General features: G+C 39.8%; 1 protein-coding gene across 1 annotated transcript in view; it reads left to right on the top strand.

The window, feature by feature from the left end:
* Positions 1-26,237, top strand: part of Corin (corin, serine peptidase) — a 196,052-nt gene that overhangs the window by 48,012 nt on the left and 121,803 nt on the right. Inside the window, exons 5-6 of the mRNA XM_057772871.1 lie at positions 12,043-12,250; positions 23,619-23,803. Of these exons, the coding sequence (XP_057628854.1) occupies positions 12,043-12,250; positions 23,619-23,803 (393 nt within the window). The remainder of the gene's footprint in view (positions 1-12,042; positions 12,251-23,618; positions 23,804-26,237) is intronic.

Here is a 26,237-nt window from a genome sequence, read left to right as displayed (position 1 = left end):
TATAAATGTAAAAAATCCATTAAATAGTCAAATGTCTGCTTATGTATTAATGTATTAGATAGTGAGGTCTAGCATCTGGTCAGAAGTCATGTTTTCTAACAGGGATGAACATCAGTAGTATTCTGATGTCTGCAGCATCTCCCTGTGTTGATCTGTTAACATCTGTGATCTGTGTTTTTTTCTCTATTTGTTGCCCATGTTGGTAATTTAGTCACCACACATTTTAGTCAAAGATTGTAGGACAGAGATGCTACTTTGCTCTTATACAGGTGTGTGGACAGACCGAATCCTCCGTTAGACTGCTAAGGTCTGCATTCTGATGAAGGTGGCTTGAGACAGAGGAAAACAGTTTGCTGGTGCTTAGCAGGCTCTTCTGTCTCTTTAGGTCTTAGGATCACTCACAAAGTTGATAGCGTCATGACGCATGAACATCTGCCCTTGTGTTCCACTGGGGACCAGTGTTGCACCCAAGTGGGCCTGCCCAGTTGTTGACCCTCTTCTATGTATTGAATTGAATTACCCAGGCTAAAAGCACAGTTAGGAGATTTAGCCATGAATAATATAAATATCTAAGTATGAACAAGTGAATTATTGCATGCTGGCTGTTGAATGCTCAGGTTTCTGGTGAAGACCTGCACAGCCATTGGGGGAGAAGGATATGCATCCTCGCTCTCCTTCCTCCTTACCCCATCTCTAGCTGCTTTCCCTGCACTGTATCATGTTTCCCCAAGAGATAGCAAACTTCATCTGATGTGCAGAACTGGGGCTCTGGAAGAGGTAAGGGAACAGGGTCCGCATCATTCTAAGATTATTAGTATTGTTATTTCTGGAGCTGTCCTCCAACCCTTTCTCCTAAGCAAACCCTGATACACCCCCCATGTAACATGTACCCCTAAAGGTAATGTTCCCACAGCAGATTGAGTTAGATTAGCCATGCTGGAGAGGTTTGTGGCTCGAACCTTTCCTTTCCAGATCCATTATCACTTCCTCTTTAGGTGGAACAGCCCAACATCCTTGATCTAACTAGAGGGAAAAACACGCACAGTAGTGCATTGATGTCAGCAGCGCAAAACAGTCCTGGCCAAACTCGAGGCAGGAAGTGATCCTGCAGAAACCAAAGGCTCAACTAACAGCGCAAATTCAACCTAAATTTAGTGGTCCGCTTTATTATGCGGTTCTCAAAGAAAATTGATTATATATATATATATATATATATATATATATATATATATATATAATCTTTCAATTGATTGACTGTCTCAGGGATTGGGGCTTTGTACAATTTTGTATTGAGAGTGGAAAGGCTCATCAGTGGGAATCTGTTGGCTGTTATTTGTGTCTTTGGAGAATAAGCCTTTCTGCATAGTTGGCGTTGAATTGAGTATGGTGATGAATTTTCCGAACCCAAAGCCTCCTATCTGTCCCTGTATGATGCAAACCCTTCTTGTGCTTTCGTGTTAGCACGTACTATTCCTTTCTCCCTCTACTCTGAGTCACTCACCTAATGTTGGCCCGTGGTGTTTGAGTCGACTCCACTTACGACACTTTGCTTATCATCAGGTCAAGCTGTGGAAACTTCTGCTGGTGTCTGGGTCCACTTCCAAGTTTTATGGGATGGTTCAGTTCCAGAGCGTTTGGCTTCGCATTCTGTGAAGCATTCATTTATCTCTAGTTATTTGTTGGGCCCTAGCTCTGGGTTGTCTCCATGGACCTTAAAGTTAAGTATGATAGAAATCTCATCCAAAACTGTGGCTGGACATTTCCTTGAGACCTGAAGGCATTACTTATAGTTTGAGGGAGAAAATGAAAACTTATACAGAGGTCCAAAGAAGGTAAAAAAATGTGATCCCTTTTAATTCACTAAAAATAATATTGCTATCTTATACGATTTTAATGCTATAACGAACATCTCATTTCCTCAAGATTAAGTTTTAATCACAATTATAAAAATATGTTTTCATTTAAAAGTCTATCCTATAGCTTCCATATTTTATTACATCAACTTATATTCTTTTTCATCACGTACTTGTCTGTGCTTGTGTTTATTGTGGGGTCTCTGGGAGAGTTTCTGTAACGGATAGTTTCCTATTGGAGCACTTTCTACATGGCCTACTGCTGGCCACTGTTACAAAACTGTTGGCCAAAACTATTGGTGCCCATGTCTTTTCCTAGAGTAGCTGCCAAATAAACTTTAAAAGTTCATACTCATGAGAAACTGCATAGATACTCAGACAGCTTGCTTTGCTTTGGTTAGAGTTTGTCCATTTGCTCTGGAGCATGTCCTCCACGTTATTCTTTATCAGGAGAACACTGATGTTTGATAAGCTGTGGCTGTTAGGCCACAGCTGTTATGTTATTTTATAATTGGTATTACTGAAAGTTTTTGAATAAATTATGTAGGAAGGTTTCTGTGAAAAAGAAGCTGAGTATTGTTCTTTCAAGGTCTATAAAGAGTTTTGTTGGGATTTTAATGGGGATTTCATTGAATCTGTAGACTGCTTTTGTTAAGATGGCCATTTTTACTACATTTATCCTACCAATCCATGAGCATGGGAGATCTTTCCATCTTCTGATATCTTCTTCAATTTCTTTCTTTAAAGACTTGAAGTTCTTGTCATACAGGTCTTTCACTTGCTTGGTTAGAGTTGTACAAAGATATTTTATATTATTTGAGGCTATTGTAAAAGATGTTGATTCTCTGATTTCTTTCCCAGCTCATTTATCATTTATAAACAGGAAGGCTATTGATGTTTTTTGAGTTAAACTTGTACCCAATCACTTGACTAAAAGTGTTTATTTTAAGGCTGTTGGAGTACCCTGGTAGAGTTTTTGGAGTTGCTTATGTATACTATGATCTACAAATAATGAAACTTTGACATCTTCCTTTCCAATTTGTATCCCCTTGGTTTCTTTTAGTTGTCTTATTGCTCTACCTAGAATTTCATGTACTATATTGAAATATCGAGTGGACAGTCTTGTCTTGTTCCTGATTTTAGTAGAATTACTTTGAGGTTTCCTTCATTTAATTTGATGCTGGCAATTGACTTGCTGTATATTGCTTTTATTATGTTTAAGTATGTTCCTTGTATACCTGATCTCTTCAAGACCTTTATTATGAAGGGGTGTTAGATTTTGTCAAAGGCTTTTCTAGTATCTAATGAGATGATCATGTTTTTTTTTTGCTTTCATTTTGTTTATATGGTAGACTACATTGATAGATTTTCATATGTTGAGCTGTGGAAGGACACTTAAAAAAATCCCACACTAACTCAGAATTGAGAAATAGATGGTTACTTATTTAGGGGTAAACTCACAAATCAGAATCCTCTGCTTGAACGAAGAACAGAAACCGAATCCAGCAACCAAAAAGAGACCGGACACATGCTCTACATTGGCTTATATAGTAAAGAGGCCACGCCCCAGTGGGCGGGTAACCACTGGCTGTAAGACTTCCTACAGCACTTTTCCAGTATCTAATGAGATAATCATGTGTTTTTTGCTTTCATTTTGTTGATATGATGGATTACATTGATAGATTTTCATATGTTGAGCCATCACTGTATCTCTGGGATGAAGCCTCATTGGTCATGATGGATGATATTTCTGTTTTGTTCTTGGATTCAGTTTGTCAGTATTTTATTGAGTATGTTTGCATTAAGTCTCATGAGTGAAACTGGCCTTAATTCTATTTCTTTGTTAAGTCTTTGTGTGGTTTGGGTGTTAGGGTGACTGTGACTTCACAGAAAGAATTTGGCAATGTTCCTTTTGTTTCTATTTTGTGGAACGCTTTGAAGAATATTGGTAATAGTTCTTCTTTGAAAGTCTAGTAGAATTCTGCATTAAAACCATCTGGCACTGGACTTTTGTTAGTTGGGAGACTTTTAATGACTGCTTTTATTTCCTTAGGGGTTATCAGTCTATTAAATTGTTTATCTGATCTTGATTTAACTTTGGTAAGTGTTATTTATCAAGAAATTTGTCCATTTCTTTTAGATGTCCCAATTTGTGGTGTACAGGTTTTTGAAGTATGACTTAATGATTCTCTGGATTTCCTTGAAATCTGTTGTTATGTTCTCCAGATTTTGTTGATTTGGATATTATCTCTCTGTATTTAGTTAGTTTGGATAAAGGTTTATCTATTTTGTTGATTTTCTCAAATAACCAGTTCTTTGTTTCATTGAGTCTTTGTATCGTTCTCTTCGTTTCTATTTTATTGATTTAAGTCCTCAGTTTGATTATTTTATGCTGTCTCCTCCCCTCAGGAGTGTCTGCTTCTTTTTGTTCTAGAGCTTTCAGGTGTGCTATTGCTAGTGTGAGATTTCTCCGAATTCTTTACGTGGCCACTTAGTGCTATGAACTTTCCTCTTAGAACTGCTTTCATTGTGTTCCATAAGTTTGGGTATCTTGTGCATTCATTGCCATTGAATTCCAGTAAGTCCTCAACTTCTTTCTTTATTTTTCCCTTCACCATTGGTAAACCAGCAGAGAACTGTTCAGTTTCCATGAGTTTGTAGGCTTTCTGTTGTTTCTGTTGTGGTTGAAATTCAACTTCAATCAATGGTGGTCTGATAAAATACAGGGGATTATTTCAATTTTTTTGTATCTGTTAAGACTTGCTTTGTTCACCGTTTCTCTGTTTAGCTTCTGTCTGGATGACCTGTCCATTGGTGAGAGTGGGGTGTTAAAGTCTCCCACCGTTATTGTGTGTGACTCTATGTGTGATTTAAGCTTTAGTAATGTTTCTTTTACAAATGTGGGTGCCCTTACACCGGGGACAGAGATGTTCAGAACGGAGACATCATCTCTCTTGTTAATTTTCTGAGGACACAAAATTCTCTCAAATTGGCTGGTTTGAGAAATGACTCCAACAGAATGTTCGCTTTTGTGTAAGTTATCGAGGATGGCATTCATCATTCTATTCAGCTGGTCTATTTCTGACCTGGGTTGACTTTGCTATACAGCCAGAAATAGACTGCAAACTCTGCTGTCTAATTGGCCCATAGGTGAAGGCTTGCAACCCATTTCCCCCTCAATGCAAAGTCCTGCTGCTTTCATATGAAGTATAAGGAGAAGCTGTTGTTTATTATCTGGGTCTCTTTTTGACATGTAATATTTAATTTTTAGTAGAACATGTACAAGGCATCTTTTAACAATTTTCAAAGTGTAAAACACCGTATTAGTGCCTGTTCTCAGTGTTGTACAATAGGCCATTCACAATCTTTCTTCCCATCTGACTGAAATTTTGTGCCCTTTAAAACCATCATCTCAAAAACAGAATAACAAACAAACAACCCAGCATCTCCTAATAATTACCTCCTCTCACTTCAGCCCCTGGTGATTGCAATATTACTTTGGTTTTTTAAAATATTGAAAAAACCCTTTTTGTTTTATCTGATGTGCATGTATGTTTTGCTTGCATGTATGTCTGTGTACCATGTGTGTGCTTAGTGCCCAGGAGGCCAGAAAGATACTCCGGAACAGGAACGACATGTAAGTGTTAGCCACCATGTGGATGCTAGGGATCAAAAGTGGTCCTCTGGAAGAGGAGACTGTGCTATTAGCCTCTGAGCCATCTGTCTAGCCCTAATATGAATCTGTTCTTAATAGTTTAACAATTTCAGGTTGCATGTATCTGTAAAATCATGTGTGTTTTTTTTTCTTTTCTTTTTTTTTTTGTGCTTGGCTTGTTTTGCTTAGCACAGTGTTCTCCTGGTTCACTCATGTTGCTGCAGGTGACAGAGTTTCTTCTTTGAGTTTGAGCCCAGAGCTTCAAACTTGTTAGACAGGCACTCACCTCTTCCCTCAAGTTGCTTCTTACCAGGCACAGAAAAGAGAAAAGTAACTAATACTGATGTTAGGAGACTGATGTCTCCCAGCGTTGTAAGGGGTCGCTTTCTTAAACCCAGAGCAGAGAAGACCAAGAGTTTAGAGTCTGCTACCGTTGCTCCTTAGATCTATCCTTTGCACCCCCATCATCCTCAGGGGACTCTGAAGCATTATAGTATGCGCTGTTTATCTCTTCATATTTCACCCACCTTTGATGCTGGTTAGAATAGCCTCCTTCTTCCCTCTACTGCAGTGGGGTCTCCTGCTAAAGCCAACGAGAATGAAAAAGGATCACAGTGAAGCTCTTTAGAGACAAAGAAGAGAGGCTCCCCCTCTAAACTAGAGAGCTACCTACTGTCCAAAGGATAGTTGAAGACAGAAATAGAGCTTATGGAGGGAACAACATGGGGGCACCTCATACACCATCAAGACTTCTAGGGCTATTCAAAGCAATAGCAGCCATGTTAGTCAGCAGCATCAAGGCCATGGAGTCTCAGATATAATGGCTTTCTCCAGCTACCTCCCTACCATTCCATGAAAAGTTGAAGCTAATAGTTTGTCTAATTTAGTCTCATCTTACATTCATCGAATAACTATTGGGTGTACCCCTGTGACATTCCACGGAAAAATGTATTATTCTGAAGTGGGGGGGATTTTGGGAATAAATTACTAACCAATTTATAGTTGGTTGACTTCCATTTCTTTGGCATGCCTACAGCAGAAGCTCTGCTTTGAGTTTGGAACTTTGGTCTTCTCCCAGTCTGGCAGAGTGTGATGCTATGTTCTCCTGAGATTCTTGGCAGTTGCAAAATCTCAGCTTCCAGTTGGCTACCTGATCACTCAGGCAAGCAACTGGCGCCAGCTCCACACGACTACGTTATACACAGTGAATATATTTGACCTATTCTACCTTAGTGTTTGTACTGTCGGGGATTCCTAGGGCCCCACACATGCCGGGCAAATGCTCTACTACTGAGAAGCTCCCCAGCCCTCTTTAAGATTTTTTACTTGTTACTTTGAGACAGGATCTCATTCCGTTATATAGGCTTGCCTTGAGCTCATTCTGTAGTTCAGGTGGGCCTCAAACTTGTGCTCCTCTTATTTTAGTCTTCTGGGTAGTTAGGGTAACAACCTGTGCCGGGAGACCTGGCTGATATTTGCGGTTTTCAATGGATTTATCAGACCTAACTCCATCAAGTTGAGGTATACCTGTATTCGTTGATGCTAGAATGAAGATATTTGGTATATTGTGAAAAGAGTCAGGAGCACTTGAAATGGGATGCTCTTGGGATATGCTTGTTGACTGAAAGCTTAGATTTCTGAGTCAGGACTGTACTATGGCTCCATTCCCCTCAAGGGCAACTTAACTGCGATGATTAAACCAGTGACAAGGAGGGAATTGCTCCCTTTTGATGATTTCATCTGATGACTACACATCCTCAATAAATGTCAGACGATGACAACATAAGTATCGTAATAGGGACAACGAAGACAGGGTACAGAAAGCAAAATGTTTGAATATAACTTCTGAGAAAAACAAAGAGCTGGGTCAAGTTGCTCCTTTTGGCATTTGAATCTTACATTTTTGCTGCTTGAATATTTAGTTCTGGTGTAATTCTCAAAGGAGGAATTTTACATTTAAAGCTGTCAGTTCAAATAATAATCATAGTTTCTCCAAATATTAATTAGGTTTATTTGTGAATAGCAGAGCCCTGCTATGGAAATATGCCTGACATAGTGAACTATGGGTATTCAAAGTGGAGGCAAGGGGAATCTCTTTTTGGTTGAAATAGGGATTACATATTTTGTAATAATAATCCTTGACTAGAGGGATTAGCTCTACAAGGGTGACTACGTAAGGATAGTGTCTGTCTAAGATGAAGAAAATGGTCACTGGGCGGATGTCCTGGCAGATGTATTTTTGTGTAAGTTTGCAGTGGCCCTTGTGCAAGACTGTGGTCCCTACAGCCTTTTGTGATGGTTATTGTTGCCAGAAATTAATGTGTGAGAGCGCGTTGTGCAAAAACATCCCCGATTAAGTAACTCCATAATTAATTGTTAGGGTTGATACAGAGACGCCACTTGATTCTATGAATAGTCCTCAGCTCACTCTTAGTACGAATAGGTGGGTTGTGGTGGTGCATCTCTCCTTGGGGCGATGTGCTCCTTCTGAACATCAGGCTCATGGGCACATGTCTCATGGTATGAGCTAGGCACTGGATATTTATATGTATTTGTTCTGAGGCTCCTCCCCAATCAGGCTACAAACTTTTAAAGGCAGGGACTTTGCTTGCTTCTCGTTATTTTATTTGTGTTGAGAGAAGTGCCTGGCACCCTGGAGTACAACCGGGATTTGCCAAGTGAGGAGAGAGACCTCTGTGGAAGTCAGAACCATGGTACACGGGGCTCTGCAGAACTGGTATAAGTTAGGTGAGGAGCTGCCTGGGCTAGGAGACAGCTCCTGCTGGGAAGGGACTTGAGCCTGGACCGAGGCAGATCGAGTTAGAGTCCAACCCTGCCATTTGCCATCTCCGTGGACTGTCGGGGAAACGACCCCACCTTGTTTCCTCAGCTGCGAATCTGAGATAACGGGTTGTAAGCAGAGCAAATGAACTAACGCCTGAGAATGGGCCAGGGACAATGCCGGGAGGGCTACGGCCGCTCAGTCAATACCGAGCACGAAGATACACAGACAGAAGTGAATGTGAGAATGTTCACAGCAATGTCACCGCACAAAGGACTGCGGGCCACACTGGAAGTAGCATCAAAATTAATGACAGGCTTTATGAGAGGAGCTAAAGGAAACTTTAGAAAGAAGGCCGGTTCTGCTGTGACCTTCTCTCCAAACCACTGAGCGGGACTGTGTACAAAGAGCTTCGCCTCTTAACCTCACAGAGCCACAGGCCTTGGAGATGGGCAAACACGTGTAAGGACATTGCCAGGGGAGACGTCGAGGCAAAACCATGGCTTAAAAATGCATTTTGGGCAAATTAGGGCAAACCAATAGTCTCTGATACAATCTTCTCTCCTGATGTGATGAAGCTCAGACTAGCAGCCCTTTAATTAAAATGTGGGATTGTATCTGTTTTCTGATAGGATATCAATCAGACTGAAGATGGCAAAACTCTCTACAAAGCAGATTTGTCGTTATTTTCAATTCGAACAGCTCCTGCCTGTCAAGTGATAGCATTGCATATTTACTGTGGCTTTGTTTCTACTATGCTTTCATTTAAAAAACAGATTTTATTTAATCTTAAGAAATATTTTTTAAAAAAGCACTATTGAAATAAATGTAAGTCAAAATGAAAGCATACTATTACTACATTGCATTGACCAAAAATGAGACAATTTGTGATTAAAAATGAGAAAAAATGTTAATGATAAAATAGAAAAACACAGTGCCAAAATGTCTAAGGAGTGAAATAGGAGTCTTCCATCCCATAAACTTCAGTATCCTTCCTAGACAGGCCAGGCCATGAATATCATCATTTCAAAATTATTATCAATTCTTTTAAATTCATTTATTTTATCTTTTATGTATGAGTGTTTTGCTTGCATGCTTTCCTGTGCACCATTCGTATGCTTGGTGTCTTTGGAGACCAGAACTAGGACTGGAGTTACGGATGATCAGGTGCCATCATCTGGGTACTGGGAACTGTACTGGTCTTCAGGAAGAACAGCCCACGTTCTTAAGCTCTGAGCCATCCTTCCAGCCCAGTTGATCATCAATTTAAGGCTAGTTACGCAGAATCTTAGATCATCTATGCTAGTTTAGACAAGTTAGCCATTTATTCTTTGCATCTACATTAGTCAAGTACATAAGAATTCTGACTCTGTAATTCCTGATAAAACAGAATGTAGAGCTTTAACGAACACAAGGGAAACTCCTGTGGAAGGAAGACCCACCTTTAGTTTCTAAGTGTAGCATTGAAATCCTACACTCTGAATCAGTGAGATCCCAGCAGGACAACCCCAATACAACCTAGAAGACCACCATGTTGGGTTATGAAAGCAAAACTCTCAAATCATGAGCACAGCTATCAGGTGCACTGTGTTTTCCCAGCTTGGCATCCTCTTGAAAGGGAAGCTCTCTATTAGTCAGTGAATTTTATGACAACTGTCGTTGAATCATTGCTAACTAGAAGCACTTGCTTTGAATTGAAGCATCAGTGAGAATCAACAGTTCACCAGGGCCAGGCAACAGTTTTCCTCCTTCAGGTTTGTCTTTCAGATTCTCCACCACAGTTTTGCATCCGAAGTAACTATTCTTCAAGATGAAATATAATAACCAAACAATAATGTCTATAAGGAACACTAGGGCCAATTATGTCCACTGTATTTTATATGTGTTCTCATGCGTCAATCCTGGCCTCTAATTTCCATGAGACTCTCTGGTAAGTTCTCAGGAAAGAAAAATGCCCCCTGCTTTTCCTCCACCCTATGAAAAGCAAGTTTGATGTAGTAGAAACCGTAAATGAGCCCATTTTCAAAAGGCTGGTCCTCATCCCCACGGAGAAGCGACTTTTCATGGTGCACAGTACGTTGCTGGCTTAGGAAATAAATTTCTGCTGGTGAGAATGTGCACACAAACAATACGTGTTTCAAAGACAATGGAGCATTTTAGGAAAAAAATAATATTTGACCCACATGTTGAGGCAGGAGGGATAATGAGAAAGAAACACAATTGTCTGCATATAAAAGAGTTGCAGTTGGTAGCCTTTGAAAAGAATTCCTTTTTCTACTTTTTGGCCATGGGTGGATTCTTTCTTAGGTTTGTTGAATACTCTGCCCAACCTTAAGTTTTACAGTTTTCCATGTCTCTTGCAATTATAAAGCAGTCTGTGGTCATTGTACTGGTCAGCACTGCCCTCCTTTATGCCATCTGCCAACCTTGAATTTGCACATGTTTTCACCATCTAAATGGGTTCTTTCTCATGGAAGTTCACATTCTCGTTCACCGTGTTCCTTCAGTGTTTGCTGTGCTGTGGACAGGTACAGCCAATGAGTAACTGTACTAAAGGCTAGGGTACCTAAACAGCCTCACTCCTGTTACTGGCCTTCTAAGTTTCTGTAAGTCTCTTTTTGTTATCTTGTCTTCCTATTTCTGTCTGTCTATCTCTTACCTTTCTCTCTAACTACATGTTTTTGGAAGCTGTAGCTCCTTCATTCATAAAGAGAAAATTCATGCTGTAGTGTTAGACTTGAATTTTATGACCTAATTGTGCTTTGGAAAATCAATCTAGGGATATAAGACATTGTTATTTGTGTCCTTCCCTCCTCTTTCTTTTCCTCCGTTGAAGGAAAGTTAATTGTTTCACTACATTTCTGAAGCTGGTGAATTTTATTTTTAAATAGTAGCTTGCATAAATAACAACAAATCTTAAGTTAACTTAAAAGTATTAAATGGTCATTAAACCCAGATAAGAGTATAGAATAAAATGGTAAAATAAAAGAATCCTACGATTCCATTCCATGAACCCATACCAATATTTTGACTTATATTAGACTAAGCGTACATGTTCCGGGGTGGAAGAATTGGCTGGGTCATGGATCTGACATTGCCTATCAGAACTGACTATGAAAGAAAATGAGGTTGGAGGCTCTGAGATGATTGTAAAGTGTGCCGGAGTCTGGATTGTAGGTCCTTGTGTCATTGTATGTATTTAGATAGACATATTTTTCCTAAGGGCTGTTTTTGCTTATTAGCTCATGCCCACCATTCCATATGATTAAACAGTCTTCCAAAGCACCTTACATACGGAGAGTTACATGTTCCAGTGTCTGTTCATGTAGTTTAAACACATCTCCACTGTTGAAGGCTTGCATTTCTGTCTTTAAAAGATAGTAGGCTCTGTATGGCCCATGTACACAAATTTATGACTATTTCCCTAGGATAAATTCCTGTAAGTGGCATTAGAGTGTCAAAGATTATGGATGTTTAAACACATTGATACATGTAAGTGTTCTACAGCAGCTCCCTATAAGAGAACTTTCTTCACTTTCTGAGGAAACACTGGCTCTCCCTCCCTTCGTAAATTTACTAAATTGATTTCATTGTTATACCTACATATAATTATGTGCATATAGTTTTACTATAGTTGTACTGTAATACGGAATATATGCTACATTATGAACTAATTAACCGGTCGCAGCGCGTAAGCTTACAAACACAGATTTCTTTTGTGACTTCTCAATGTAACTGTCTCCACTTCCCAGGTGCCTGCATGGTCCTCACTCACAGCCAGTGTCAGATTCTTCCGTACCAGAGCACCATGGCACCTCTCTTGCCAATTGTCAAAACTATGGACATGGAGAAGTTCCTCAAGTTCTTCATGTACCTCCATCGCCTCAGTTGCTATCAGCATATCCTGCTGTTTGGCTGCAGCCTCGCCTTCCCTGAGTGCATCATTGATGGTGATGACAGGTACTTTGGAACCAAATCATTCAATGATAAGAGCCCAGTTATTCTAGGGACAAGTGTCCAAGAGGAACAAATCGTCCTGTTACTATCTTTTATTTCTGCTGCTTTTAGGGGGAGAGAGGACCCACATCTGTCATAGCTAGTTGTAAGTCTCTGAAATGAAAGTATTTGGAAAATACAGATGAATTTTTATTGGAAGCAATTATCCATGGATTAGTTGGTGCTTTTGGGAGGATGCTCAATTGCTGTTTCAATAAGGGTCTGATAGAAGGAAAAAAAAAAAACGCACCCAAAGGGGTAACTGAATGTTTATTGGTGAGACTGGTTATGGAGGTACAGGAGGGGGAGAGAACAGTTGATGAAGAGAAGCACCAAGATGTGAGGGTGTAGCTCTACTAACGAAGGCTTGAAGAGAAGAAAAGGGTCGAATTAGAAACTCGTAGCTAAGGGGGAGGGGTCTCCAGAATGCCGGTGCCATGACCCACAGCGACAACAGAGGAGAGAAATAAATACCCCAACCCTTTCTCCAATCATCCTTTTTGTCAGAGAGTTTACTCAATAGCAGGGGACAAAGACATCCAGTGCAATGGATGCGATCCAGAATCTCTTTAAACATCATTATCTAAGAAGTTCCAAATCTTATTTAAATCAATTATGAATGGCATTCTGGTTGGTTCATCTCATCAACATGAGAATCCAGTGCTTGGGTGGAGGGCTAGATGTGGAGGGACAAACAGAGACTATTCAATAAGATAGACATAATTTTTAATAACAGTCCTCAAACCCAAGAATGTTATCTGGTTATCTGAAGTACCAAATGTGTATTTGGAGAATTTCAAAGCATGTGGTAAGTACCTATTCACATACAATTTCAATTACTTTCTGAATTGAAATGTTAGGAGCTTTTCAGAATAGTAATAGAAGAAAGAACACATGTCATTTTTCAAGTGTGGTGCATCAGTTATTAGTGATCATTTCAGTTATTGTACACACTGCTTAAACTGTGTGTGAAACACAGGGCACATGGGTTTCAGGCAAACACTTGCTATTTTAATCACAAGCTGCTGCACTGCCATCCGGCTGAGGCAGAGCAGAAGCAGTGGATGCTGACCTGTAGAAATAAAGGACTGGGAGCATGTGCAAAATTCAGAGAAACTTGAATCACCCAGGAGTCAGGTACAGAAGTTGCTTCCGTGGGACACAGATCGAGAAGCGGGATTTGATCTTTCTTGTGGGTTAAAATACAGGATGCTTGTGTGGGCTGTCAGTATGAGTTCGTGGCATAGTGCTTGCCTCATGCCCTGTACTCAAAAAAAAAAAAAAATATGGGGATGTTCTATCAGGAACTCACCAAGGCCAGCTGGCCTGGGTCTGAAAAAGCATGGGATAAAACCGGACTTGCTGAACATAGCGGACAATGAGGACTACTGAGAACTCAAGAACAATGGCAATGGGTTTTTGATCCTACTGCACGTACTGGTTTTGTGGGAGCCTAGGCAGTTTGGATGCTCACCTTACTAGACCTGGATGGAGGTGGGTGGTCCTTGGACTTCCCACAGGGCAGGGAACCCGGATTACTCTTAGGGATGATGAGGGAGGGGGACTTGATGGGGGAGGGAAATGGGAGGTGGTGGCGGGGAGAAGGCAGAAATCTTTAATAAATAAATAAACAATAAAAAAAAGAAAAAAAGACGTTAATCACCAAGAGATTCTTTATTTTCCCAGATTGTGGCGACATAGTTGGTGGCTGTATTGGTTTTCTTGGGTTGCTTTAACAAATTGCCACCTGCTGACTGGCTTAAATAACAGAAATGTCTTCTACAGTTCTGAAGGCTGAAATTCGGGGAGTCTGCAGGGCTGTCTGGCTCCCAGGATTCTAGGGAGAATTCACTTTTCCTTTTTCTGTTTTCCTGTTATTTCTGTTCCTTTGTCTTGGGTCCGTGTTTCTCCATTTTCTGCCTCTGCCATCACAGAGCATCCCGTCTGCAGCTCTTCCTCTTCTGTGTCCTATAAGGATGCTGTCATTGGATTTATGGATCCACACAATCTAAGATAAGAGCTTCACCTCAAGATCCTTAATTGTACCCACAAAGACCCTGTCTTCAAGTGAGGTGGCACTCACAGTCCTGGAGATTACGATGTGGATCTCTTCCTTTGAGGCAGTGGTTGGGAGAACAGGGTAAGGGAGCTGTGTGTCATGGCTTCCTCACCACAAAAGAGAAATAATAGTTATACTCATGTTACAAACTTCATGGGAGGATTTAATGACTTTTGGGGCTTGGGACACTGCCTGGTTATTAGAAAAAGCTCAATAAATGTTGGCAATAACTGTAAAGTGGTGATTTGTGAAGGACAAGTAGAATTAATGGAGACCACAAAAAGTACTTCTATTATATATATGTGTATATATATTACACATATATTACATGTGAAGGATTACACAAATAAATAGCTAGATAAATAGATGCTAGCTAGCTAGATAAAATGGAGTATTCCTTTGCTTAAAAAATTACATAAAATGCCAAAGTTTTTTTTTTTTTTGGAACTGGATTCTCGTCTCATTTTTGTTTAATTTCCAAGAATTTCACTTATAGCTTTTAAGTTTAACTTCTCTGTGGATTCATGCATGCACACAGGAAGACAATGAAATGGAGTGTATTCAGAGTCTTGGAACCACTAGGTTCATTATGTTGATCCTCTTAATTCTAACCCAGTCTCTGTTTGAATAAACACTTTTGAGCTGTCCACAGTATCCAGGGCACTTTAAGATAAATTTGTTTTGCCCTTGACCTGATTTATCCTTTGATAACTGGACTAATATGAGAGTTTTCCATTTTCTGTTATAATGAATAATAATTTAGAGTTACTTTTTAAGTGTCCTTTGGAGACTTATCCTATTTTTATTATTACATTTCATTTTATAATTGTATTGTTAGACCACGCTTCCTGCTGTCATTTAGTGTGTGTATGGGAACTGTAACTAATTTAATAAGCAGAAAAAGTTTAGCAAAGCAAATAAATGTCTTGAAGAAAACCATTATAAGGTCAAACATATTTTTCTTGTATTTTACTATTTTGTATCATCTATTATATGCTACACTATTGAAATAAATGAAAAGTGTTTGTTTTCTAGTCTAGAGAAAATAGTTACTTAATAACATTTAAAATTTAATTTTAAAAGATTATAGTGGGATGTATAAACAGTATAGTTTTTAACCTGATTCTTTGAGACCACAGACACTACTTAACTACATTGTATGTTGAAACAATAGACTTTGATGGTCTTTTAGACTGAGATTGCTTTAACCAAATGTGTGTTGACATATACTCCAACATAGTCTAGCTGAAAGGCAGGAGGACATATGGATTCAGTGAAGCATATCTAAAAATATATAATGTTTACTGATAAACTATTGGAATGGCTCTTAAAGTGTGTAGGTTAGAGGGTATTGATTAAAAATATCAAGTAGTTAGCAAGAAAATTTTGGTTAGCTAAGAGTATGAGATTTAGATGACCTTTTGATATATGAAACACATGCCAAGTCTTGGTGTGCTTTTGATAGGTAACTGTCACCTTCTCCCACCTCCTTCAAACAGTTGACTTGTAATTTTATCAGCCCTGAGGGTGTGTTAACATCAGCCTTGTCTTAGCTTCTAGAAGATTCTCTGGAAACCTTGATGACTTAACACCTCACTCAAATCTTCTACTACGTTGTAGGGAATCAATGGGTTAAAGTGAGGAAATTGTTGCGTTGGTTATTGATCTTTCTTCTCAGGAGAGCAGGCTTTATCAGAAATACCCAGAGAAAGGAAATAAAAGTTCTTTATGTATGTAGATGACTAGAGATTAAAGATCAGATCTCAAATGCAGGATCATTAAATGTATTAAATTACCATAATCTTATAGTATTGTTCTCCAAAAAGAATGTGCACATTGCTAATTTATCTTACTAAAGACTTTAACTCTGTCTTAAAGACCTTATTGTGTCACCTTTGGGTACAATGGAAAATTGGAATTAAAATAATCATATTAAAAATGCATAGGTCATTGTCCAAAGACAACAGATTCTGATCTGGTGTGGGAGGTCCTTCTGTCTATGTGTTGCTTTCATTGGTTAATGAATAAAGAAACTGGCTTGGTCTGATAGGGTAGAACAGAACTTAGGTAGGTGGGGGAAAACTAAGTTGAAGAAGGGTAGAGTGAGAGAGAAGCCTTGGAACAGCAGCTCAAGATAGACTCTGGGAAATTTGCCTGGTAAGCCACAGTCATGTAGTGGTATCCAGATTAATAGAAATTGGTTAAATTAATATAAGAGTTAGTCAATAAGAAGCTAGAGCTAATGGGTCAAACAGTGATTTAATTAACACAGTTTCTGTGTGGTTGTTTCAGTTCAGGGCGGCCGGGACAAACAAACAGCCCCCTTCCAACACTGATCCTGTTGCTAACTAAGTACTCCAGACAGGCCATGGCCCCTGTGCAGTGGCCTTCCCTTGATGGTTCTCCCTAAGTTCCAGTTATCACCCCCTGCTTTTTTTAAATTTAGGTGTCAATAGCTCCTGGCCCCAGACCATCACACTAACCTTTGCTGGTACTAGGAAACCCTGTTTGTCAGTGGTCCTTTCACTGAACACCATGCAGTGCCCCAACTTCAGTGGATCATTGTTTCCCTGCTGAAATCATGATTATTACAAATAGAGACAAGATAATCACAGTCCTGGTTGTTAGAGGTCCAGACTAAAGTGAGTAAGGGATACTCTGGCTCCTTCCATTATCTCCTTTCTAATGGGAGACAGCGGCAAAGGTGAGCCTTCACTTGTCTACTTCTTCATCTCCATGCCTAGTGCAGCTGAAGCCCAGGGTCACTTAGCTGACTCTTCTACTCCACAGACTCAGTGTGAATTAAGGTGTTGGCTAGAGCCGAGGTCTTATCTGAAGGCTTGAATGGGGAAGAATCCATTTCTGAGTTCATGGATTATTAGAGGAGATTCATTTTCTCAAGATCTGTTGGACAATGGGTCACCCTCAATAATGGGGTCCTTAAGAGTCAAGCTCATAAGAATCCCTCTCAGGGTTCAATTAAAGATACCACAACAAGCAAAAGGAACTAAAATCTTAGGGCTAAGAAAACTACTCACGATACCTTCTTCCTAACCATGTTTCTTTCTTCTTTTTCTCATTTCCTATTCCTCCTGTTACACATGTTCCCAGTCATATATACCCTTATAACTGGCAATTCCCCAACCCTACATACACATGCATACAGACACACACACACACACACACACAGAGGTGGGGGGAGGGAGAGCGCTAGCTTGGTTGTCAATTCAAAGGTAGGAGTAGCTAGTGCATATGTGTTGAACTCCTTACTAGAGAAAGTTAGTTAAGAAAGAAATTAAAGAGCCGGATGGTGGTGGCTCACACCTTTAATCCCAGCACTCGGGAGGCAGAGGCAGGTGGATCTCTGTGAGTTTGAGACCAGCCTGGTCTACAAGAGCTAGTTCCAGGACAGGCTCCAAAACCACAGAGAAACCCTGTCTCAAAAAACCAAAAAGAAAAAAAAAAAGAAAGAAATTAAATCATCAAGGAATTCTAGAAGGGAAGGCTAGTGTGTTATGCTGCTTGCTAGGTGGTAAAGAGCTAAAAGGTTTATTTTCAGTAAAATTATGAATAAGTCATGGATTGTTCTTTAAATCAGTGTGCAACATTTTTTGTTTTTTGTTTTTCTCCCAGCATGCTGAGATGGATAGTGGGTAACCAGGCAACCTATGTAAACAGTCAGGAGGAAGCTAATGGCTTCTGATATGATTAGCACATTCAACAGACGCTGCAATTTCTACAGGCCTTCAGATCCGGAGTTTACACATCTTGTTCTAAGCAGCAGAAACAAGAGGAGACCCAGGCCTCCAAATTATCAGTTATCAGCCATTCTGATCATGGGCATTGTGGTTCTATGACATCAGCAGGAAGAAAGTCTTTTTCTGGTTTGCAGTTAATCATCTCTTCTGCTGTCCTCGAGAGTAAAGCATAAGCACTAAATTTCCTGAAATAAAATCATCAGTAAACTGAGGTGAAAGTGAGCGTAAGGAGTTAGGAATCTTTTAAGTGAGGTAAAACCAGGGCAGCTTATTCTTCTATCTATCTGAGAAGCAATGAATCAGCAGCTTTGGGCAAGTAGTAATTCTGTGTCCTTGGATAGCTGTGTATATCCTAAATGTAATGCTCTTGCCTGCACCCTAAATACTGACCAAATGCCTGCTGATAGGTAATTGCAGGACGGCAGATCTCTGCTTTTGCCTAAAAGAAAGGAATGAAAGTCTGGCAGTGGGAAACTGTTTTCATATGTAGCTAGGAGAATGTGATCAGTGAACCCCAAAAGCATAGGAAAAAGTTCTGAACTGTGGGAATTAATTCCCAAAGACAAAACGGAAAGGGAGTCAGCTACAGCGAAAATCTATAGCAAAAACAGCCAATTTATTCACAAAGCAATAATCCCCAAATTCCTTGAATTTTGGCTTAATACTTACCAAAGGCCCTGGCTCTGATAAATTTCTCAAGAAAAGATGGCTAAGTAATTACTATAAAGTGTTGCAGCCTGTAGCGCCTCAAGGCCAACCATGTAGTTTCCTTAATATGTATGGCAACTTGCTTTGTAAAAGCCAGCAAGGAAGTGGTGGGGTATGAATAAGATAGAATTCACAGTGCTATGTAGCTCAGCAATCAGATGGCATCCTGCTAGTTTCTATGGTGGGAGTAAGTTCCCAGGCCAGTACATAGTCAGGAGAGGGGCTTTAAGAGGCAGGAGCAGTAGAAGGCAGAGATCATGGGTAATGCTTTAAGTTCTCTCCACTGCAAATCATCCTCCCCACACCCATAAAAAAGATTTTAAGTCTGAAGTTCTGCTAATATATTTTAAGCCTAGCTCATCAAAAATAGAATCTGACAACTGCACTATGAGATTCTGAATGGGAATATTTGACAGAATTTAAAGAGGACATTTGTCTCAAAAGGCATTGGACTACTGTTAATTTCTTGTTTTTTTTTTTTCCATAAGTATAGTTATATGAAGTGATTGTTTTTGGGGGGGAACCAAAGGGAAAGCATCTATGTAGCACCTGGTGGTGGGGGAGGGCAGAAGCAAGAAACTTCCCCATCTGTGAACTCTGTGAACTGCAGCAATGCGCAGTGTTACCAGATAGGCTGCGAGTGCAATAGTGGCAAGAACGCTATGGGGGGTAACTAAGTGTTTTCTGCTCCACGGGAGGAAACATATGGCTCCAATTGTAAATCTGACCTAGAACCCTGGGTCAAGGGATCTCATAGACCCGAGGGGTTGAGGCTGTTATTATTATTCTCTCCAGTGGATAAGTTAGCAAACTGCTCTCTGACTTCGTATCTCCGTACCCATCAATTAGTGCAGCTCTTAGACGTCATCAGAGAAGTTTCTTCGAGCAGTTGATGGTGGCTAAGGCAGACGGTGGCTAGTCAGCATGCAGAGAAGAGGACAAGTGATGGTGGCAGGCTCAGCCACAAGTGGACCATCTGTTATCACAGCTCCCCACCCCAGACAAGGCTCAAGGAGAGAAAGAATGGGAGAGTCAGAGGTCAAGAGAGGACTCAAGCAAAACAGTGTCATCTGGACTTGGTGTGATCTCTGTAGTCACCATCCCACAGCAGCTGTGGCTACCTGCCCCGGACCAAGCCAGTCAACCATCTATTGTAGAGTGTGAAGGAGATTCTTGAGATCTCACCTCTGAAGATCTGTGAACAGTTGATATCATTTGGGGTCTGTAGTGGATCAAGCACACTCCAGTGGACAGCTCTGAATTCAGCAGTATTTGGATTGCACAAATTGGACTCAGTAGCTTATTAAAAACAAAATTAGGACACAAAATTGGGGGTTAAGAGGTGATGGTGGATCTGGAAGGCAGCAGAGGGAGAAGTGAGGGATGAGCTTGATCTGAAGATATTGCGTAATGGTGGTTATGTGAAATTCTCAAAGAATTTTTATGAAGTATTGCTGAACAATAGCTCAAATTGAAAAGAAAATGTTTTCAAAAACAAAACACATGATTTATAATGCTTTAAAGCCTAGTGGCCCTCACTTTATTTGTAGCTCTAGCCTATTCAGTAAATTTACACTTATGACTATTATAAAAATTTTCCAGATAAACATCTATATATTTTTAGATATATCATAATAAAATCTCCTGGAAATAAATTCAGTAATAAAGTTATAAATAAAACAAAAAATATTCTTGGTAGACTAATTATTTAAAACCATCCTTCCTAGTGAATATACTGTAAGTCCTTATTATTACTCTAGGGTAGCATATTTCCAAACTCATCAAATGTATCAATGAGCAGCTGTAGAGGTACATCAGAACTCTCCACTTTCACTAGAGTGGAAATGTGTCGGAGACTTTTTTTTTGCAGCACACCAAATGTACTTCACACATCAATTAAGAACAATCACGCTTTCTAAAATAGTCATTCTGATAGCCCAAGTAGACCTTTCCTTGTGTTGAGCACTGTTTTCCAGTTGCCAACGCGTTGTTGCTCGGATATAGATACTTATATTCCAAAATAGTGTAGGCTGTCTCACCACCCTGCCCCTGTGATGAAAAGCAAAACACATTCACCCCTCACAGGCAGCCGAAGTTCAGGCTAAGCAAGAATAAATGGCTCCTCATTTGCTCACTATTTGCAAGGGCTCATAGTTGTTAATGCTCTACTACTAGCTCACATATCCCAGTCAAGCGATGTAAAACTTGTGGGTTTCTGTTGGTTACGCCTTTTAGGAGACCTGTTTGGAACACTCTAGACATTTTCCCTAGGCACTAATTTTAGAACAGACTATCTGATGTTATTTTAGTATTTCTATATCTCCCCAGCACAAACCTTGAGAAGAATGTCCTTTACTTCTTACAGTTCAGCAAAAATAATGGGGTTATCAAGGCCTCAGTGCTCCTCTGAGAAACATGCTCTAAAGAATGAATTTAAATTTATAAAGTCTTCATAATAAAAGAATTATGGGAGCTAGCCCAAACTTGAGCTCCTGCAAATCCCTCACTTTTTAAACAGGGAAACTGAGTCTCAGCATAAATGAACTGTTGTCTCAAGGTCAGACAGTAGCAGAGGATCCAGGGGAGGGTCTAGGGTGAGGGGACTTAGGAAAATGAGCCATAGTAGACAGTCAGGGTCCATGATGATGGGCTGGTTTCCGAGTTAAAGACTAAGGACATGACAAAGGGCTGTTGGGACCTTGTGTGAAACCTCTTCATCACTGTTGCCCTGGGAGAGGCTGCGAAAAGACACGAGTGAAGAATAAGTGGCCTCAGAATGGAAGAGGTTTCCATAACCACTGGGAAGATTTGTCTACTTGTAGTTTGTTCTACAAATCTCTAATGGTGGTTTGAACGAAAATGGCTGTAATATGCGCATATGTTTAAATACTTAGTCTTAACATTGGTTCAGTTGCTGGAACTATTTGGGTAGGGTTGAGGTTGAGTGCTGACGGAGGTCTGTTACTTGGGGGCAGGCTTTGAGGACTCAGAAGCCCTTACCTTTTCCAATTACTTCTCTCTGCCTTCTACTTATGTGAGCTCTCAACTGTTCCTTCTTCCATGCCTCTGTTCTACCATCACGGGCTCTAAGTCTTCATAATCATAAGCCCCAAATTAAATGCTTTCTTTTATATGTTGCTATGGTTATGTGTTGTATCACAGCAATAGAAGCACTAAAACACTAATATGTTCCTGAATGGTTATCAGGACCAATCCATGTTCTCAATGTAACTTGTTCAAATGCAAAACTTCTCTTTCTGTACCTTCACCATCAAATTTAGTTACATATTAACCTAAATAGGTTATTTTAAAAGGTAATTTTAGTATGACTTTTTAAAGACAAAAAAGTATTTTTTTATTAGAAAGTCATTTTTGAGGGATGCTTGCTGGTGAAGGCATGTAATACCAGCAGCGTGGCAGGTTGATGCAAGATGATCACAAGTTTAAGGTCTGTTTGGGCTATGGAATGAGTTCAAGGCCAGCATGAGCAACTAGGTGAGATCTTGTCTCAAAGTAAGGGTAGAAAACGAGAAATCTAGGATCATGGGGAACACACTGAGTATGACCACACACTGTAAATGTTGAGAACTCCTCCACTTCTTAGATGTAACAAAATCTCTCCTTCAGGGCTTTCATAGGCCATGTTAGATCCAGTGTAATCCCTGATGGTAAATCCCTTCATGTTTCTGTAGTCTATGGGACAAATGGGGTATGCTATCCAAGCTTGTCTGATCAAGGAGTATGTAAAGCCCAGTTTTCATATGAGAATAGACATTGTTAGATGGTGTATAGCTCAAGACCTGGAAGCTCACACACATGCTTTCTCTTTTTACCTCTACCATCGGGAATCCAGTAGTAACAAGTGTGTGACCTTTGACTCTGTCTCAGAATCTTCACTGGTCTGTGCTTCCCAGGAAATGTTTAGACAGTGTTCAAACATTGTATGATTCTGTGATATCAAGATTTGAAATAGTTGATTTGATGGGATTCACCAAGTTTCTACTTCTTTATTAATTTCCTTTAAGTCCTTTGACATGTCTTTGGCAGAGAATGGCAAGGATAAAAGATACAGACCAACAGCTGTGAGCCTGAGAAGGCTACTTAGCTCTGAGAGAAGACCAGACCACTGTTAGCACTTAAGTTGACATCCCTGAGCAAACCTGGGGTCTTGGAGGGTTTGGTTGGGTTTGGTTGCAGGCAAGAAGGATGAGGGCAAGCTTCTGAGGTGTCATTGCTTTGACCATTAACAGACAGTGGCTCACATTTTTTACTCGGCAGAATACAAAACACAAGTCTGATAAGGTTTTTTTTTTATTTTTATTTTTATTTTTTTTTGTACACAAGATTTTCTGAGTTACAACTTGTCTGAATGAGTTTTCACGAAAGCCAGGGAGGACAAAGCACAGTTTTCTTTATTTGCCACTAAGAGGTAGTTTGGATTTCTCAAAGGAAAGATAAAATGGAGAGTAATATACCTTTTGACCTACTTTTGATCTTTTAAATTAGGGGATCCTCCTTTTTTCCATTTTTGTTGACCAGTAGATTTTAACACTAGAAGCTTAAGAGCAATCATTTTGGGGAAATGCTGCATTATGTGCTGCGAAACTAGCTTCTTCTCTTCAGAAACCATGTAATTGGACGGCTGAAATTGTCCTGGGACTGAATATGGAAGTTTAAGTTGCTGACTGAAGATAAGAAATGTAAGCTAATAGCCCACATTAACTTGCTGTTGGCTAGCTTTAATATTATTATTATAGTCTTGAGACCTGGTCTATACGATATTAACTTCCCCCTTCTCTCTGTTTAGGCGTGGCCTCCTTCCCTGTAGATCTTTCTGTGAGGCTGCAAAAGAAGGGTGTGAATCTATCCTGGGGATGGTGAACTCCTCCTGGCCAGATTCCCTCAGATGCTCTCAGTTTAGAGACCACATCGAGAGCAACAACAGTGTCAGCAAGACCTGCTTCTCGCTGCAACAGGAACATGGAATGCAATGTAAGTGCCTGTGGCTCCTGGGAAGTTTTATTCAAATATTCTACCTGCTCAGAAATATCGACATATAGGTTTGGTGTGTTTTAAAAAAATGAAAAGACGCCAGGTTAAGAAACAAGGTACTAAAAACACCTATAAGTGCCCTCAATAACCCTCTTAACTGTTTCACTTTTGCAAGGAATCTCTGTCTGATTCCCATCACCTGACTAGCTTTGCTTATTACAGAACTTCATGGCACTAAAATAATTATATATATATATATATATGTATATGTATAATTTAAAAATTTAAAAAAGTTTTGTATCTTTCTGATTTGCTCAACATTATACTTTAGCAGCACAGTGTGTTTACTGCAGGTTCCATTCCTTCTCACTGCATGCACTGTTCTAATACTTGAGCAATGCATTGCAATTATTGCAGGGCCCATTCCTTCTCACTGCCCTAATATGTAACATTACGCTTGAGCACTACATTGTGTTTATTGCAAGTTCCATACCTTCTCACTGCATGTAATGCACCTAATACTCCATTATACAACAATGTATTTCTCTAGTCTGCTAATGGTGTACATTTGGGCTGCGGGCAATTTCAGTTATGATGAAGAACAATACTGTTATTATTTTTGCACATATCTTTGGTTAAACATAGTTGTGGGCTTGTTCAATCAAAATAGTTCTCTAAACTAGTTATATAATATAGCTTTAGCTGAAGGTATTTTCTCTGTCCCATCTGGTCCCACTGGAGTGCTTTTTCTCCTGCCTGCCAGTCACCACAAGCACATATGAAATAACCATTCAGAGGTTTAATATTAATTATAATTGTTTGTCTTATGTCTCAGGCTTCTTACTGACTAGCTCTCCATATAAATTAAGCCGTTTCTAATAATCTGTATATTGCCATGTGCCCTGTGACTTACCGGTAATGCTCTGGCATCTTACTCCTCCAGCAATGGCCCCACCTTCTATTTCCCTTTATCTTTGCTTGGATATCCTGCCTTGCTCTATTCTATCTGGCTATTGACCAAACCAGCCTCTTTATTAACTGCTGTAAGAAGTCTTACAGCCAGTGGTTACCCGCCCACTGGGGCGTGGCCTCTTATACTATATAAGCCGATGTAGAGCATGCATTCGCGCTCTTTCCGGTTGCTGGATTCGGTTTCTGTTCTCCATTCAAGTAGAGGATTCTGATTTGTGAGTTTACCCCTAAATAAATAACCATCTATTTCTCAATTCTGAGCTAGCGTGGGATTTCTTTTAACGTCTTTCCACAATTAACCAATGGCAATAAAACATATTCACAGCATACAGAGGGGTATCACGCATCAGTGTGGACTTATACTCCTGTCATCTATGTGTATAAGGTCAGCTTGTTCCTATTCACTACTGACATTGGCATTTTTAGTCTTCCGCATTTTTACATTTTTGGCGAGAGCATTAAGGCATCTCACTGTGATTTTAAGTTGTTTTTCCCTGAGAAATTTGATTATATTTTTAAAAATGTTTGACTGTTTCACTATCTATCCTGTGGTACAAATTTTTGTCCATGTCCCAATGGTCTCATTAATTTACAGTTTCATATGTAGCATGGACATACCTCATTATGGTTTTGATTTGAAATGTTTCTCAAAGACTCATTTGCTAAACATTTGTCTATTGGCCTGTAGCACTGTTGAGAGTTTCTGGAACCTTTAAGAGGTAGAGCATAGTAGAATGAAGTTGGGTGTCTGGCATCTGGTCTCTGAAGTGAAATGGGTATTGAGACTCTGGCCCTCCTTTCTATTTTTTCCCCAGCCGTCTCATCTACCATGTGCCTTTGCCATATATTTTACCTCTTATTAGTCCCAAAGTGATGTGGGTGACCATACACCAAAATCTGAAACTCTGAGGTGAAACAAATCTCTCCTCCATGTAGACTGTTTACTTCAGGCATTTTGAGATTTTGTAGCGGAGTAAAGCTGAGTAATGTAGTTGGTATGTACTGGGCAGATGTATTGCCAATGTCTCTGACTGTGCTTCCACATTTTCAACATGTATGCTTCTCGTTTCTGTGTATAGAACAGAAGCAGAATTTCTCTCTTCATTATTTTTTATTAATTATTTGAAATTTTCATATGATGTACTTTGATCATATTCACTCCTTCTGTTTCAATTCCTCTGAGATCCGCTTGTTTCCCATCCAACCAACTTTGTGTCTTTATTTAAAAAATAATCTACTGAGTCTGATTTCTGATGCCCATGTGCTTTTGGGTACGTAGCCATCCATTGGAATGTGGTCAACCTAAAAAGTGCTAGATCCTTAACGAAAATGGACTCTACCTTTAGTACTCTCAACTACCAACAGCACTTCATCTAGGGGTGAGACTTCATGCCCATCTCCCTACTTAACGCTGGGGTTTGGTCTGGATTAAGCTTGCTTGGGTGTTGTGCATGTATCACAA

The sequence above is a fragment of the Chionomys nivalis genome, chromosome 6, assembly GCF_950005125.1.
Source record: "Chionomys nivalis chromosome 6, mChiNiv1.1, whole genome shotgun sequence".
In the NCBI taxonomy this organism is placed as follows: Eukaryota; Metazoa; Chordata; class Mammalia; order Rodentia; family Cricetidae; genus Chionomys; species Chionomys nivalis.
Note: the sequence above shows the minus strand (reverse complement) of the source record. Positions and strands in the feature narration are given on the sequence as shown.